The 19299-nt window shown below is 35.4% G+C and overlaps 1 protein-coding gene across 1 annotated transcript in view; it reads left to right on the forward strand.

Annotated features, from left to right (window-relative positions):
• UVRAG (UV radiation resistance associated) overlaps positions 1-19299 on the forward strand; it is a 352887-nt gene that overhangs the window by 166375 nt on the left and 167213 nt on the right. The window contains 1 exon segment of the mRNA XM_067750404.1: positions 16461-16566. Within this exon segment, the coding sequence (XP_067606505.1) occupies positions 16461-16566 (106 nt within the window).

Here is a 19299-nt window from a genome sequence, read left to right on the forward strand (position 1 = left end):
CATTAAGCACAGCTGTATTTTTTGTAGGAAGTTTTTCTCAGTGAAAGAAGCATATTCACTGATTTACATTCAGGAGTAAACTTCATAAATATGCCTTTCTAACCTTGCTTTTGTTATCTGTATAAACCCATAGAACATTGCTGAAACCAAATCCTTCTGTTCAGATTGTTAATATGCTTCTTCATATCTTTATTATTAATTTCCCTGGAAGTTCGAACTTTTCTGCGAGTGTCTGACAAGATCCAAAAAAAAATCTTAATAGGCAGAATCTCTCTCTAAGGTTTACAAATTCATGTCTTTTTTTCATGGCTCCACGGCACCATTTTCTGTTAAGATTTAGCCAGTGGCTATAGTTAATAATACTGTATTGCATATTTGAAAGTAGGTAGGGGAGTGTGGATCTTCAAAATTTTCAACACGAGAAAAGAAGAAATGTGTAACTATTGGTGGTGTTAACTGGACTTATTGTGGTAGTCATTTGCAAAATATGCAAATATGGAATCATTATGCTGTACACTTGAAACCAACGTAATGTTATGTCACTTATACCTCAGTTAAAAACAGGGGGATTTAACCAAATTAGTAATTTCTTTTTAAATGCTGTTCTTATGAAAGCCGATTAGTTGAAGAATATTATTCAAATCATAATTTAAAAATATATTTTAAAAATCATCAAGTATATATTAAATACTTGCTAAGTGTGCAATCCTTTGGTAGTTTAGGCACAGTGAGGGAGAGGATCTGAGAAGAAAGCAAGTGCTAAACTTCATGATACATATGCTTACTGAATGAAATAATGTACAAGATACTTAGTATTCTTTTTTCTGTGAGCATTAAAACAGATTTAGAGAAGGAGACGCCAATGTGATTTCCCTGAAGCCTTCAGGGAAGGATGAAGAAAACTGTTGGATTTGAAGAGTTTTGAGGGTCCATAGAGAGGTATATGAGCATACAATAAGGATGGAGGAGGAGGTAAATATACTAGGAAGAAACTCCTGGAGTAGAAGGGGCATCTTGAAATTGCACTGAGTGCAGGACAGTGAAATTCACACTCAGAAGTGTTATTTTGGTGGGATAGGTTGTATGGAGGCAGTGGATTATTTTTAATGAGGCCTGAGAGTGATGAGATTTAAACAGTAGTTTCAGAATGAATATATGCTACTTCAAATACATTCTTCTTGCCCCATCTTTCTTGCGATCAAGCATTCAAATTTACAAGCTGGTTGACCAGGGTTAAAGATACAGTCTATGGGTGTGAGCCAAAAGCAAAGCCAAACAGTGCATTTGTGGTAATGCAGTTATATTTTATACTGCACTGGTACAATGATTCCACCAATTGAAATTATTAGTCTGTTCAGTATGTCATGCAGGGTTAATGGAGAAACTGTTGAAATGAGAGGCATTCTAGATTATGCATGCTGATTTTTGCATCCAGTTACTTTACTGAATTCTTTTATTCTAATAGTTTTTAAAGACTCTCTAGGGTATATTATGTAAATAATAATACCATTTGTAAATGGTGACAGTTTTGTCTCCTATTTTCTAAGAGTGTTTGTCTTGTTTTACTACCTTATTATATTGGCTAAGTCCTTCACAGTGAGTATTCTAGTATTACATAGTGAGTCATTCCCAAACTTAGTAGTTGAAAACAACAATTAATTATCCTCAGATCCTCACAGTTCTGTGGGCTGTCTTTAAGCTTAGCTTGGTTGTTTTCCCTTGGGGCCTTTCAAGTAGTTGTAATCAGATGGCAGCTGTGGCTGGAGTCATCTGAAGGTTCAACTGGGTTGGGCATATGGACGCTTCTTCACTGACATGTTTGGTGCCTCAGCTGGGATGGCTAGAACAGTGGAGACTGGCCAGCCATCTCTATCTCCAAATACTTCTCTACATGGCCAGCTTCCTCACATATGGCATTCTCAGGGTAGTTGGATTTCTTACATGGAGCCTGGTTTGCCCAAGAGTGAGTGTTTAGAGAGAGGAAGTAGAAGTTAAGGGCTGTCCCTAAAACTAGCACAGGGTCACTCCTGCCATTTTCTATTTGTCGAAGCAGTCACAGAGCCTGCCCAGATTCAAGAAGTAGAGAAATAGATTCTGCCTCTTGGTGGGGAAATATTAAGTCCACACTGCAGAAGACCATCTAGGATGGGAGATAATATTGTGGTCGTATATGGAAAATTCAGTTTGCCACAGAGGGCATCCTTGATATTCTGACATTTCACCATTCATTATGATATAAGTTGGAGTTTTCTGATAGATTCTTCTTATCAAACAAGAAAGTTTCTATGCCTAGTATAACTAAGGATTTTTCTCATGAATAAGTTTAGTGTTTCTCCTTTGTTCTATTAGTGCAGTGAATTACACAGATTTGATGTTAAATGATGTTAAACCATCTGTATAAGCCTGCGATAAATTTTACTTGCTTGTGATGTATTTATTAATACAGCACTGGCTTAGATTTTCTAATATTTTGTATTTTACAGTTTTTTATAAGTGAGGCAGACATGTAGTTTTATTTTTGTGTGTGCTGTTCAGGTTCAAATCAAAACTCATAAGGGTTACACTAGCCTAAAATGAATTGAGAAGCTGTCTATATTTTCTCATGATTTAAGACAATTTATGTAATTTAGATTTAGGTGGTAGCTCTCACCTATAAAACGATCAGGGTCTGCAGTCCCTCTACCCCCACAAGGTATTACCCTTTGGTTACCTTTCTGATTTCTTTGTGGTTGTTAATCTACTCAGGTTTTTAATCTCTTGTTGAGAAAACTTGGTAATTAATAGTTTCCTAGAAAATCATTTACTTTTTCTGTTCTTTTTAGTTTATTGGCATAAAGTCATGTACAGTATTACTTTTAAGTTTTAAAACCTTGTCTATATCCTAGTTTGTACTCTTTCTTGTTTCTAATTCTGAAGTACTTTTTATGTACTTCCTCAAGTATGTTTATTGTACAATGAATATATTTTAAATTAAACTTGCATTTTAGCACACGGATGGTATTATGAAAAAATCTGAGAATGATTTATCCTACTCTTATGCCAACTGTGGTTCTTCTTGCCTGAAGTGAGTTTTTGAAATGTAAATTGGAAATTCAAAGAGTTGATTATCGTTTTATAACTTTTGCTTCCTCAGTGCTGTTTGTTACCTTTTTTTTTTTTTTTTTTTTTTTTTTTGGCGGTACGCGGGCCTCTCACTGTTGTGGCTTCCCCGTTGCGGAGCACAGCCTCCAGACGTGCAGGCTCAGCGGGCATGGCTCACGGGCCTAGCCGCTCTGCGGCATGTGGGATCTTCCCGGACCGGGACACGAACCCGTGTCCCCTGCATCGGCAGGCGGACTCTCAACCACTGCGCCACCAGGGAAGCCCTGTTTGTTAGCTTTTGAGGACACATCTTGGTTAGACCTGACACACTCATTATCACATGCTTTCACACCACCTACTGTCTCCTCAATTTCATAAGTAGCAGTAGTGTTCTGTCTTATTTGATGCCATTACCATGATACTGTGTATTCTTCTCAACTATGTGCATGGTGTAGACAGAGGAATGTAGAAGCAGGCTTTAGGGTAAACTTCTGGTCTTTTGGGAAACTGTCATATTTAGTAAACCCGTCAACAAGTATTTGAGTGATTCCCGTGTCCAAGATTGCTGTAGGTGTTATGAAGATACAAAAGATTTCTCAGGCATTCCAAATCCACAGCAGTTTGGCTCTGATCAACCTTCCCAGACTCAATGACATTCTCTCATGTGCCCTTTGCTTTAGCACACTACCTACTTCCTATTTTGAACATGCAAGGCACTCTGCTCCCTTAATGACTTTGAAAAGCTATTCCCAATACCCTAAATGACTATTCTCTTGCATACAATTGTCAGAATCCTACCCTTCCTTCAAACTGAAGCTTAAATCCCTTCCCCTTAATAAGCTTTTCCCAAGAACAAGTTATCTCAGACTGATGTGTCCATTTTGAAAGGGTAAGTAGATTTGTAGAACCAGATAATAACTCTAGTAAGGTCTTTGGCAAGCTATGACTGAAAGCTTGGGGAGCAAGATAAGAAGGATAAGCTAGATGATAGTAAAGATAGGAAGATTTATAACTGCTTAATAACTTAGCAGCCTAGAGGGAAATTTCTAATGGCATGGCATAGGGCTCTGTTTTTTTATCTAGTCTTGTTCAACATGTTCATTCATTCAGTTATTTACTTGCCATATGTTTATTGAGTACTGCATGTTGGAAACTGTGCAATGTGCTGGGGATATAATGGCAAACAAGGGAGACATAGTTCTACCCTTTACGATATTACACTCTAAGCATTAGAACAAAGGTATAGAAACTTATGCAAAGCTTAAAAACTTAGAAAGCTAATGAAATGATAGTGTGGAGCTTCTAGAGATGGTGATTACTTTGTATAACAGAATCAGTATATAAGATGGTCTCTGGGGACTGGAAAGGTAGAATATATATTCAGCCCATCTTTAATTTCAAGTTGGAATTTAACTGGGATAAATTAAGTTCCCAAACCAATTGTATAAGAAGAGGAAGGCTTGACATATGGACACAGCCTGAGTGAAAAAAAGATGTAGAACCTTTAGTCAGTAGTCAAGTCAGTGTTAATAATCAGTGGAATGTGACTCTCAGAAAAAAATCAGGCTCTGTTGACAGACATGTAGTATCTAGAATGAGAAGTAATAGATCTTCCCAGCAGACCCATCTGAATCGCTATGTTCATTTATAAAAATCACTCTGTAAGAGGAATTTTGACAATCAGAAATTTGTACTCTAATATTAATGTGATTTGCAAACTTTAAAAAAACTTTCTCAAGGCAGTTTTCCAGGAAGTTTTCTATGCTTGATACACTTATAAGAAAACATGAGTAAATTTATCAGTCAACAAGTATTTCATAGAATCTGAGGAAAACAGAATCAGAAGAAATCTTAAAATAGTCATCTGTTGTTTATCATCTACTGTGCTTTCAAGGTCTGAGAGGAAGGGTGAGATAGGCCCCTCCCTACTCCTGAGGGATGGAAGGGAAGCTGTGTGTGTACTGAAGTCTGTACCAGAACTGTGGGGAAGCTCAGGAGCACAAACACTAAGATATAGCTCTAGGTTTTCAAGGAGTATGGAATCTAGTGCTGGAGAGAGGCAGTGAACAGATGATCAGAGCATGATGTGAACTCTAGACAGAGCCATCCTCCCAGGGTTATTGAGGAGGACCACACAACTCAGATAAGGGGTAGCCTTATCAAATATTATCTATTTCTGGACTTCTACTTGAATTCTTCCTCTTCCAAAAAGGAATTTCTGGGTCGTTTTGTACTGGGAAGTACCCTAGTCTTTTCACACTGCAGCCCAAATAGTCTTAAATTTAAAACATATATTCGGTCAGGTCTCCCACTTTAAACTTTATCCCATTACCTTGGGAATAAAACTCCTTAGCCTCATATACTAAGTCTTCATAATCTGACCTCTGTCTACCTTTACGCCCTCATCTCTTGCCTCTCGCATATGAGAGGATGCCCCAGCCTTGCTGGAGCCTTGTGCTCCTGTGCTCCAGCCTTGCTAAAGGCTTGCAGTTCTTGAAAATGTGCAGTCTTTTTTCTCTGTTGTTGTATTTGCTTCTCCTTTTGTCTGAAATATCTTTCTTCTTTTTTACCTAGTTAATTCTACTCTTACTTTTAATATCAGCTTAGTTTTTACTTCTTCCTAGAAGACTTTACTTCCACTTGATACTACCCCTAAAATAGAAGTCTCTCCTTTATGCTCAGCTATTACCCTATATGTACCTCTATCATAGTATTACACTATTATAATTTTTTACACACCCATTTCTCCACAATGTTTGTGCATTTATGAATATAAGATGTACATCTCTGATCTTTGTATTTCCATTACCTAACGCAGGGCATGGGCTCACTGTGTTAAGGCATTTAGGCACTTAAGTGTTTGTTGCATGAATATGTAAATAAATTGTCTGTTTCTGGAGAGATAGACTGTCTCCAATGACTTTTCTCTCAACACCAGGCTCAGTATTAGCAACATGGAAAGTGCTCAGTGTGAAGATAGGATGAATGAATAAATTAAAATGTGTGTTGATTATTATCAGATAAAGGATTAGACTGAAGATTTATAAAGTGCAGATATTATCTTGACTAATGTGATAATGTGCTCTGTAAATGAAATAATGAAGAGATGATATTTGAGCTGGCCTTGAAAGCAAGGTAGTCAAGATTTGGATTGGAAGAGAATATTAGTTTTCTATCGATGGATAATAAATTACCATAAATTTAGTGGCTTAAGACAATACTCATGTATTATTTTGTGGTTTCTTTAGGTCAGAAGTTTGGAGCACTGTGGTGATTCATGACTATTGTGGTGTCTAGATTTATTTGACTAGAATTCTAAAAAAATATATTGAAAATTGTATTTAGTGTGGAAAAAATTATAGATCATAGCCTTTTCAGTCACCAGAAAAATCCTTTTATCATTGATGGAAGGTATTATAAACATGACTAGAAGTACATATATTTTAACTACCTTTATTTAATTTATTTTTTTAAGTAATTTAATATTTTATTTATTTATTTATTTTTGCTTGGGTTGGGTCTTCGTTGCTGTGCGCAGATTTTCTCTAGCTGCAGTGAGTGAGGGCTACTCTTCCTTGCAGTGCACGGGCTTCTCATTGGGGTGGCTTCTCTTGTTGCGCAGCACGGGCTCTAGGTGCATGGGCTTCAGTAGTTGTGGCACGTGGGCTCAGTAGTTGTGGCTTGCGGGCTGTAGAGCGCAGGCTCAGTAGTTGTGGCACATGGGCTTAGTTACTCCACGGCATGTGGGATCTTCCCGGACCAGGGCTCAAACTTGTGTTCCCTGCATTGGCAGGCGGATTCTTAACCACTGCGCCACCAGGAAAGTCCTGTTAACTACCGTTAGATGTATTACCTAATGAAAGACATTGTATAGATAATCAAACACTAGCTATTAACACTAGCTATTATTTAGAGCCTAGAGTAAAACATTTCATGTCTATCAATCAGAGATGAAGAAAGGAAAAGTGGTTAGACCTAGCTATATTATACAACACTAGTCTTTTAAATTATAAGTTTGTAGATTGTGATATTTCTATAGTGGTCTCTAAGGGAATTTAATCACAGACATGTATTAGAGACTTTGCAATGTAAAGAGAACTTGTTTACTATCTCTCTTAGCCTGTGAGAAGAGAAACCTGGAGTACTGGACTGTGTTGCTGATAGGACAAAGTCTTTAGTTTTTATATTCTGTTTCCCAGTCTAGAAAGATTGTTGACATGTTGCAACAGGCATAGTGATGTAGGTGATATCAAACTATGGACACAGCTCTATAAGGCAGGCATTCTGGGGGCTGGGCAGATAAGCTACAATTAGTACTGACCAAATGATGAACAGGGTTACTTGTACTGAGTAGAGATTGGAATTGAGAAGAGCAAGAGTTGAAGCTTAGAAACCAGTTAGGAGGCTACTGGTTAGATAGAAGATGATGGTGGCAGTAGTTATAGAGAGAGGTGAAAAGATTTGAAACAGTTTTAATCAAGTCCTTGTTGCTAAATCTGTAGATACTGTCTAGGCCTCAGGTTACTTGATTTTATGACAGTGATTATTACTTCCTTGAGACATTCTGTTCCTTTGACTGCTGTAACACCACCTCTCCCAGCTGTCCTTCTACTTCTCTGGAATTCTGGGTAAGAATTTTTTGCAGCTTTTATTTCTTTATTTCTAATCCGTTAAAAATTGATTTTCCTCGGAATTCTGTTCTAGGCTCTGTTCTCTCTCATTCTCACAGTCTTCCAGAATGATGTCATTACTTTCGTAGCATTAATAACCATCTGTGTGCTAATGATTGCCATATTTTTATCTCCGGCCAAGATCTGTCTCCTAAGCTCCAGATCCTTGTATTCAACCCATACTCAACACCTCCTCTCGGATGTTGCACAGGCGCCTCAAACTGAAAGCAGAACTTTCTTCTCAAACTGCTCATCCCTGTTCACCCTTTCAATAAATGACATCACCATTTTCCTGGTTCCCCAAGCCATACACCAGTGATCATTTTTTTCTTTTGCAGTACAATTCATACAACATAAAATTAAGAGAATGTAAATGTATAGTCTGATGAGTTTTGACAGATATACACACCCACATTGTCATCATTCCATGAAGATATGGAATATTTTTCACTCTCCAGAAAGTTCCCTCATACCGCTTTGCCAGTCATTCTTACACCCTTGTCCCCACCCCTGGCTGAGTCAAGCACTTTTCTTATTGCCTCCTTATTTATTAGCTTTTCCTGTTCTTGAACTTCTTATAAATGGAACCATACGGTATACTCTTTTGTTCAGCATACTTCTGAAATTTATCCATATTGTAGTATAGATAGTAGTTTGTTCCTTTTTATTGTTGTGAGTGGTTTTTCTATGAATATACCACAATTTGCTTATGCATTATCTTGTTGATGGACATTTGAGTTGTTTACCCTGTGCTATAGAGTAGGTCCTCGTTGTTTTTTTTGTATATAGAGTGTGTATCTCTTAATTCCAAATTTATCCCCTCCCCTTTCATAACCGTAAGTGTGTTTTCTATGTCTTCAAGTCTGTTTCTGTAAATAAGTTCATTTGTATCTTTTTTTTAAGATTCCACACATAAGTGGTATCATATGGTATTTGTCTTTCTCTGTCTGATTTACTTCACTTAGTATGATAATCTCTAGGTCCATAGCATTATTCATTCTTTTTTATGGCTGAGAAATTTTCCATTGTATTTATTGTATTTACGTACCACATCTTCTTAATTAAATTAATTTATTTATTTATTTTGGTTTGCATTGGGTCTTTGTTGCTGCACACGGGCTTTCTCTAGTTGCGGTGAGCGGGGGCTACTCTTCGTTGCAGTGCGCTGGCTTCTCACTGCAGTGGTTTCTCTTGTTGCGCAGCCCAGGCTTTAGGCGTGTGGGCTTCAGTAGTTGTGGCTCGCGGGCTTAGTTGCTCTGTGGCATGTGGGATCTTCCCAGGCCAGTGATTGAATCCGTGTCCCCTGCATTGGCAGACGGATTCTCAACCACGCGCCACCAGGGAAGTCCCAAACACATCTTCTTAATCCATTCATCTGTCCTAGGTTGCTTCTATGTCTTGGCTATTGTAAGTAGTGCTTCTAAGAATACTGGGGTGCATGTATCTTTTCAAATTTGAATTTTCTCTGGGTATATGCCCAGGAGTGGGATTAGTGGAGCATATGGCAACTCTATTTTTAGTTTTTTAAGGAACCTCCATACCGTTCTCCATAGTGGCTGCACCAATTTACATTCCCACCAACAGTGTAGGAGGGTTACCTTTTCTCCACAGCATCTCCAGGAGTTGTTTACACTTTTTGACTGTTATAAATAAAGTTGCTAAGAATATCTTTCCAAAAGACTTTTGTGAGGGGTTGGAGGTGGGCTATTTGGATGAAGGTAGTCTAAAGGTACAAACTTTCAGTTAGAAAGATAAATACTAGGGATGTGATGTACAACGTAATTAATATAATGAACACTGCTGTATTATTATATATGGAAGTTGTTAAGAGTAAATCCTAAGAGTTCTCATTGCAAGAAAAAGAATTTTTTTGTTATTCTTTTATTTTGTATCTATATGAGATGATGGATGTTCACCAAACAGTGCTGTATGCCAATTATATTTCAATAAAACTGGAAGAAAAAGAAGTCTCTTGTGGTCACATGCTTTCATTTCTCTTATACCTAAGAGTGGAGCTTCCTGCTCATATGATAGGTGTATATTTAATTTATTAGAAATTACCAGTTTCCAGAGTAGTTATACAATTTTAGAATCCCACCAACAGTGTTTGAAAGTTCCAATTGCTCTACTCCTTGACATCACTTGGTATTGTTTTGTAAATTCTAGCCATTATAGTAGGTTTGTACTGGTGTATCATTTTGATTTTAATTTTTAATTCTTTGATGACTAATGATATTGAGCAGCGTTTTATGTGCTTATTAGCCATTCTTGTATCTTCTTTTGTGAAGTGTTTGTTCAAATATTTTGCCCTTTTTTATTTATTGGGTTTGGTTTTTATTGTTAAGTTGTAGGAATTCTTTGTACACATTAGAAATACAAGTCCTTTGTCAGATATATATATATATTTTGTCTCACTCTCTGACTAGATTTTTCATTTTCTCAATAATGTCTTTTGATGAGAGTTTTAAATTTTGATAAAGTATGCTATATCAGGGTTTTATTTTATGGATAGTACTTTTTGTGTCCTATTTAGGAAATCTTTACCTAACCCAAGGTCAGGAATATACTTTCCTACATGTTATTTTAGAGGCTTAATAGTTTTAGCTTTTACATTTAAGTCTTTGATCATTTCAAATTGATTTTTATGTATGATGTGAGGTAGAGTTTAAGGTTCATTTTTTTCCCATATTGATATCCAGTTTATTTTAGTGTCGTTTGTTGACAAAGCTTTTCTTTCCCTAATCAAAATATAAATTGATTGAATAGGTCTATGTCTATATCCTGATTTCTGTTTCATCAATCTATTTGTTTAGCCTTATGCAACTACTACTGCTTTATAAACTAGCTTTATGATAAGTCATAAAATCTGGTAGTGTAATTCTCCCACCTTTGTTCTTTAACATTTTCTTGGCTATTCTAGGACTTTTCTATTTCCATATCAATTTTCAAGTCAGCTTGTCAATTAAAAAGAAAAGACTGCTAGGCTTTTGATTGGGACTAATTGACTCTAGATAAATTTAGGGGGAGACTTGACTTCTTAACCTCCAATCCATGAAATAGTACATGACTCCATTTGTTTAGGTTTTTAAAAAATTTCTCTCAGCAGTGTTTTCTAGTTTTCAGTGTACAGGTCTTTCTTTCACATCTAGTTATTTGATGATACTATATAAAAATACCAATTGATTTTTGTGAATTAACCTGGAATCTTGCAATGTTGCTAAGTTTATTATTAGTTTGATTATAGATTAAAACATTTTTTTCTATGTACACAGTCATATAGCATCTGTGAGTAGACATTTTTGCTTCTTCCTTTCCTGTATTTATGACTTTTTAAAATTGCCTTATTACAATGGCTTGGATCTTGAGTGCAGTGTTGAATAGAGTAATGAAAGTAGACATCTTTTCTTATTCCTGATCTTAAGTATTACCTGCAGAGTTTTAGTATAAACCCTTTATCAGATTGAGGAACTTCTCCTTTTTCCTTAGCTTGTTGAGAGATTTTTGTTTTAAATCATTAACAGGTATTGAATTTTATCAAATGCTTTTTTGGGGCATCTTTTGAGATAATATGTTTTTTCTCTTTCATTCTGTCACAGTTGATTTTCAAATGTTAAATCAACCTTGTACTCCTCAGGTAAATCCACTTCATCAAGATGTGTTATCTTTTTCATATATTGCTAGATTTGATTTGCTAATTTTATTAATGATTTTTGTATTGTGTGTAATTTGCTTTTCTTGTGATGTTTTGGTATCAAGGTTATTCTGGCCTCTTAAAACAAATTGAAAAGTGTTCCTTCTTCTTTGAAAGGTTTTTGTTAAGACTAGTATTTCACCAGTGAAGCAATCTGAATGTAGTTTTCTATGTGAGAAGGTTTTTAATTATAAATTTAGCTTCTCTAACTGATAACAACTATTCAGTTTTTCTATTTCATTTGTTTTGTTTGGAAACTTGTGGTTTTTAAGCAACTTAACTATTTCATCTAAGTTGTTAAATTTATTGACATATTGTTCATAATTTCCCTTAATTCCCTTTAAATGTCCATAGGATCTGTGGTGATGTCTTCTCTTGCGTTCTTGATGTTGGTAATTTTCAGGCATCATTTTTTATATCTCCTCTCTAACTTTTCACATCTACATCATCCTTTCTGTTCCTATTTTAATTTAAGACAATGCCTAAATTTTTGCTAGGACTGTTAAAATAACCTTATACTAGCCTTCCTGTTTACAGTCTTGTTTCTCTGTATCCCAGTCACCTAATTATAGGAAGAAAGTGCATATGTCATTAAATCTTTCTTGGCTTAAAACTTTTTAATGGTTTCCTAATACCTTCAGAATAAAAATCTAAGCTCCTTCATATGGAATACAAACTCATTAATGATAAGGTATCTATTTCTCTCAATAGAATCCTATTTTTTCCTATATATTCTTTTCCCTTTTAATCTCTCCCTGCCAGCCATAGGGAGCTATACTTCACTGACTTTCTAGGTGCTCTAATTTGTCATTCATCATCTTAAAATTGAATGCATTCAGATGTGATATGATCAATACTAAGTAGGCAAAAATTGTTTCCTCACTTCTCCTTTACTGAGATTATTATTAATATCTGATAGGTATGGTCTCAATATTCATTTGACATAACACTTTTGTTCAGTGTATCTTTACATTCACAGCAATATCTAGCTGCAAAGCATTATTTTAAACCCACTTTCAATTTTACTGTTATCTCAAAACATATTGATCCAATATGCATGAATTTGCTATAACCAGAATACCTATCAGATAGCTAGTTGATCCTCCCCACACCAGTGATGATGAGTTTTATTTCAGCTTGAGGGTGTTAGTGTTGGTTTTGACTAATCACCCAGATGACTGGATGATTTATGTTTCTTTATAGTACCATTTTATAGTTTGCAAAATCAAGAAACATTCCTCTGAAACTGGCTAGCTGGTTTGGAGGTAAGGCAGTTGTTTCTTTTCTTGTCAGTCCTTCACCTCTTCACCCCCAGGGGAATTAGGATGTCCCATGTTATGTTTAAAAGCCTAAACACTTCAAACTTTTATTCTCCTGTTGAGCTTGAAAGGGGGACGTTATTAGCTCTGTCATGATGTAGCAGGGGCTCTGAAAGTCTATTTGGATAACACTGAAGATTGGAGGAAATGTGACTCTGTCTGTGTGTTTTAAGCCCCTAAGGTAAGATCAGAAAGCGTCTGGGGCAGTGAGAGCCAAATAGTTGAAGTCATACATTAATTATGGTCATGAATCATTTTTATTTTTAGAGTCTTTACCATTTGACAAGGTTGTTTGCATAGTACTCTAGTGAGTTTTAGGCAGCATTTTCCCTCCTTTCAAAGTAACAGGCTATTTTGTCGATTTCTACTTTGGGTCGATAATGCCTATCAAATTAGAATTCTGATAACATTTTTAGTAGAAATTGCTTGTTTCTTGCCAGAGTGAACGGTCTTTAATTTATGTGATTTTTGTTTCGAATATATTTTGAAATTATAGATATAGAAAACTAGTACGTTAGTCTTTTAGTCTTTCACTGATATCAGTAAAAATAATCAAAATCTTGGGACTGTACTTTTATATGCAGGCATTAGTCGACCTTCAGTCAGCAGTATATTTTGAGTGCCTTTGTGTCACATTCTCTGCTAAGTACTGGGAATGTAAATGAAAAAAATGAGTGTTTTTTTTTCTTTTTTCCCAGAAATCTAGTAAAGAAATAGACAAGGGAATAGGCAGTTGCTGTAAAATGTGGTTCTATAATCTTTGTTAGTGTTGTATACATGATGCTGTGGATCTCCATAGGAAGAAGTGCCTCTACCTGTCTGGAACAGTCGGGAAGGCCTTTGAAGAAGAAGGTATGCTTGAGCTGCCTGTTAGTGGGTTTGGGAGTGTACTTATCTGTTAAGAGAGAGTGAAGCTTGTAGTCAGAACAGCTCACTGAAAGGTACAGAAGGAAGAAATGGCATGACGTGTTTGGGGAGAGTTGTTAGTAGTTGAGCATTGCTGGAATTGCGCGTGCAAAGTAAGCATATCAGAAACGAGGTGGGGACCACATCACAAAGGTCCTCTCCTTGCTTTTAAATTTCTTTAGCATTACCTTTGTAGGTGAGTATTGCCATCAAGAGAGTGTGTACGAGTTCACACCCGGAGCAGGAGGCAGTAGGATGGAGGATAATCTCCTCTATTGGATTCCTTTGGAGTCCTGAGGAAGTTGCAGAAGAACTGCTCTCACGAGTAATCTCATAAGATTTGCTCCTTTTTAGATGACCTAAGAAATCCTCAGTAACTATCAGGCAGCTTCTGAAAGTGCAGAATATGTCATGAATATTTTTAGTGCAAGGTGTCGTAATAATAATGTTGGCAGAGGTGTTGATGCCATCAACTCCCTGATAAAATTAACGTCCTCATATATAGGATAACTTTCAGTTTAGGACAGTTGGCCAGTTTTAAAAGTCGGAAGTAAAATTTACATACCGTGAAATACTTAGATTTCAAGTTTAAGTTCTGTGTATCCTCCTGTGCGCCTCACCCCAATCAAGACATGGAACATTTCCATCACCTCAGGTAGTTCCTTAGTTCGCCTTGCTCTCTACCAGTCAGTCCTGCCTCACCCAGGCAGCTAGCCACTCTTGATTTCTGTCACCATACATTGCTTTTACCTGTTCTTGAACTTTGTTTAAATGGAATCATATAGTATGTACTTTTTCGTTCCTGGCTTTTTTCACTCAGCATAATGGTTTTTTGAGATTCATTCATATTGTTGTGTATATCAGTGTTGTGTTCCTTTTTATTGCCGAGTAGAATTTCGCTGTATGAATATGCCACAATTTGCTTATTAATTCTCCTGTTCGATGGACGTTTGGATTGTTTTCTATGAACGTTCTTATACATATCTTCTTGTGGACGTGTTTTTGTATTTCTTGAGTAAATGGTAAGGAGTAGAAATACTGGGTCATAGGTTAGATGTATGTATAACTTTACAAGAAACAGTTTTCCAAAGTGATGATACTGTTTTATACTTTTATCACCGATGCATGCAAGTTTCAGTTGCTGCACATCCTTGCTAGCATCAGGTGTTGTCATTTTAGTTTTAGTTATTCTAACAAGTGTGAAATGCTATCTCATTACGATTTTAATTTTCATTACCATGATGACTAAGATTCTGAGCACCTTTTCCTATGCTTATTGACCTTTCTTATATCTTCTTTTGTGAAGTGTTTCACTCTTTTGCCCATTTTTAATTGGGTTGTCTCTTTGTTACTGGTTTGTATGAGTTCTTTATATACTCCAGGCACAGTACTTTGTCGAATTAATGTTTTACAAATATTTTCTCCCAGTCCATGGACTGCTTTTATATTTTCTTAACAACATCTTTAGATGAAAAGACATTTTTTATTTTGGCAGTGCCTAATTTATCCATTTTTAATTTTAAGGTTAGTGCTTTTTGTGTCTTGTCTAAGAAATCTTTGCCTACCCCAAGGTTGCAAGAGATTCTGTGTTTTCCTCTACAGATTTATGACTCTAGCTTTTATGTTTACTATGATCTCCTTGAATTAATTTTTTTTCTGCTGTGAGGTAGGGAATGAGATTCATTCCCTACCTCACAGCAACTGTGTTTACCCACTGTTCCAGCACCATTTGTTTAAAAAACTTTCCTTTTTCCATTAATTTGCCTAGGTTCCTTTGTCCAAAATCAGTTGGCCATATATGTGTAGGTCTGTTTCTATACTCTTTATTCTGTTCCATTGATCTGTTTTTTGATCCTTATGCCAGTACCAGATTGTTTTGATTATGTAGCTTTATAAAAAAGGAAGTCTTGAAATCTGGCAGATTTAAAGATTGGTTTATCTCTTCTAGATTCTTTGTTTTTCTATGTAATTTATAGTATCAACTTCTTAATTTCTACAAAAAGAAGCACACATACACACAAAAACAAAGCCTGTTGGGATTGGGATTGTGACTGTGAAATTATTGACCCATATATAGAAATATAACTGAGTGTTCGTTGACCTTGTATCCTGTGACATTATTAGTTCTAGTAGTTGTTTTGTGGATTCCTAATGATTTTCTACATGAAAATCATGTTACCTGTGAATAAAGACAATTTGACCATTTTTAGTATGTACATGTATACAAAATATATAAGCTATACTTGAAGACAAAGAGACAAAGAAAAACACAAACCCATAATTAAAGCAAAAAAGAAAACTAGTTAATTTTTTCAATGCTCCTTGTTTCAAAGGGGCTGCTGCTTTAATTCAGTCTTCTTAACTTGGGATTATTGTTAATTTTTTTTTCTTTGTGGATACCCAACAAGTAATAGCCTTCATAGCAGTGGGTTTTTTTGGTGACTTTAGTAATGTAGCTAATTTCTCTGGGCCTCAGTTTCCCATCTGTAAAATGATAGGGTTCAATCAGATTATTTTCTAAGGTCTCTTTCAGATTCCTGTGAGTTCTTCATTTTAGCTCTCAATACATCACAGACAGTCAGATGGGTATAGAAAGGGTGTTTTAGAACATATCGTGACTCTTGTTATTTCCTGTTGTAAATATGCTAGAGAATTGTGAAATCATCAGTTGAGTTCATTATTAATTCTCTTTATCCTGGAAACTTTGTCCTCGTTTTGTTCCATTTATGCCTGTGGCTCTGTGTTGAGTTTATAGTTAACTCACTTAAATTTTTCTACAACTTTTATTTCTAGGCTTCATAGAGCCCAGTGTGCAATTAAACAGACTCAGGTAACTGTTCAGAAAATTGGAAAGGAAATTGAAGAAAAACTAAGACTCACATCTACAAGCAATGAGCTGGTAGGTTTTTATATATTAACCTATTTAAATTCATTGATTTCTAAATGTGATCACCGTATTCTTCTTGTATTTATTTCCCTCTTTTTTCCCCAAAAAAACTTCAGGTAGTTTTTTCCTTCTTTTTATTTTTTCCTCTTAATGTTTCACTGAGACTTCTGTTGGCATTTAAATGTTAGAAATAAACTTTCCCATCTGCTAATAGTGTAACATACAAAGTGCCTGCCTTTTTATGCTAGTTGAAACTTTAGATTGCATACAATTACTTAGAAGATAATCAAAATCTATTTTATTAATATCTTATAAATGTGAACTCGACATAAACTGTATAGTGAATGAAAAATAGCTGCCAGAAGAAAAAAAATAATAAACTGTAGATACTGATCTGCTTTTAAAAGATGAATTTAAAATTATTTGGATTGAATTTAATAGGTTAGTTTATGGACAGTGTTCTCTTTGGGGAAAGATTCTTTTAATGAGGTATTTCCAAAGAAATAGAAATTCCAATCCAAATGGACAGATTTAAGATATTAGTATAATTTTGGGGTTGCTTTATACTCTTCCTAGTGGGGAAAAATATATTAATTTTGGAACGAAGATTCTGTCTTTTTAAGCAGAATAGTGGGTATAACTAATAAATAGAACTTTTCTCAAAATGAAGTCACAGTGCTAATGATAGCTTTTGATGAAATTTGTGCTATAGATAATGATACTTAAAACTCACATCCTCAAATTAAGTCCGAAGTGAAAAATTTTAAGTATTTGTTTGCACAAACTCGATACCATAGATAGGCAGTATCTTCTAGCTGTCGTTCACAGCACTGTCAACTTGGCAGAAGGTCTTTATGTCTCCAAACAAAAGTTCCATTATCTGTAAGATTTGTCTGAGATAATAATTCAGTGGATGAACTATAGAAAGCAACATTGCAATTAACCTATACAGATTCTCTCTCGTAGAATTTGAAATTAATGGATGATAAAGTATTTAATCTATATAAAACTGCTGACTTTGACCTATAAATGGCAGTGTCATATAGTTCAGTCTAATATGTAAAATGGCTAGTGCTGTACCTGGCACGTAGCAGGCATACAAAATATGGTAGCTGCAATAACTGTGGTAGTGACACTTTTTATTCATATGACTTTTCACACCTATGGAAAATCTTCCACTTTGGAGAAGCTGTTAAACCACCTCCTTTTGTAACTTAGGTCCAGTAAAAGACCAAACTCCAGGCCACAGATATATTGGAGGAGGAGAAAAAATAGCTAATTTTAATCCTTTCTGTAGTGTACAAAAATACCACATTTTTAGAGCCTTTGGTGAGAAACTGCTAGGTTTTTTCTTATTTTCCTCTCTCAAGGCAAGACTGGGAAATTACTTATTTCATTAAGTGACAGCATATGTTTTGTCTCAGTATGGAAAAATGTATGTTTAATCCTATTTTTCTAAAATATAAGTGATGACACACAGAGCAAGGTGATAGAATGTATGAGTTTAAAGAGGTCAAGTTCAGAGGTTCACTGTGTGTTTTTATGCGGCCTAGTCAACATATAAGAAAATCACTGTATTTTTGAACTGAAAGTGAACCTAGAAATCTAGTTCCCTTATAACCTCACTTAAAACCACACTCCCCTCGGTACCTTCTGTCCCCTTCCCTGTTTTGTTTTTCTCCATAGTATTTATTACCCTTTAACATGCTATACACTTCACATATGAATTTTATTTGTCTGTCTCTCTAAACTCTGTGAGGAGAGGGATTTTTGTCTATTTTTTTTTTCCTCATGGCTGTATTTCCCAGTGTCTAGAAAAGTGTTTAACACACAGTAAGAGCTCATTAAATATTTGATGAATTTAAGGATGAATCTAGTGTAATCTCTTTTTAAAATAACAGGAAAATGAGACCTAAAGAAAGTAAGCAACTTTCCCATGATCATTGACAAATAGAGACAGAAATTTTGGTTTCTTTGTCTCCTTTCAGAGGGTAATACCAGGTACTTGTTTGTTATCTACTGTAAGGTTTACCTGTAGGAAATTAGAAACCCTTACTACTATAGTTTTTTCTTCATTCCCTTTCCAAATTGGCCCAATTATACTTCAACCCAAGCATTTTCAATATATAAGAATTAATTTTAGTCTAAGTATAAATACAGTCAGAAGGCATATTTGATGTGTAAAGAAATCAGATTACCTTCTAAGATCAAATGTAATTAACTGTTTAGAAGAAATTGGGTTCATACTTGATGACTTTCGAAACTTTGACATCTTCTCGTCAGTGTCCAACATAATTTTCTGGCATTATGTTTTTTAGGAAATTTCTGCTGTTGTCATTTTGAATTTTTGCTTAAGTGTTTTGGATTTTGTCAAATTGCCTTTCCTTGTATCTGTTGAGATAATTTTATGTTTTTCTCTTGTATTATGATAGTGAAGTACATTGATTGATTTTTGAATGTTCATCCAACTTAGGATTGCTAGGGAAAGCCCCTCTTGTTCATGATGAATTATTCTTTTTATGTATATTTCTAGATTCAATGTGCTTAAATTTTGTAAAGGATTTTTGCATCTATATTAAGGTGGAATATTGATCTGAAGTTTTGTTTTCTTGCCACCTCGTTGTTTAGTTTTGTTGGGGTAATGTTGGTCACAACTAGTGAATTGGGAAGTGTTTCCTCTGTTTTCTGGAAGAGTAAGTATAGAATTGGAATTATTTCTTAAAGGTTGGTAGAATTTACCGGTGA

Source organism: Pseudorca crassidens, chromosome 9 (assembly GCF_039906515.1).
Source record: "Pseudorca crassidens isolate mPseCra1 chromosome 9, mPseCra1.hap1, whole genome shotgun sequence".
In the NCBI taxonomy this organism is placed as follows: Eukaryota; Metazoa; Chordata; class Mammalia; order Artiodactyla; family Delphinidae; genus Pseudorca; species Pseudorca crassidens.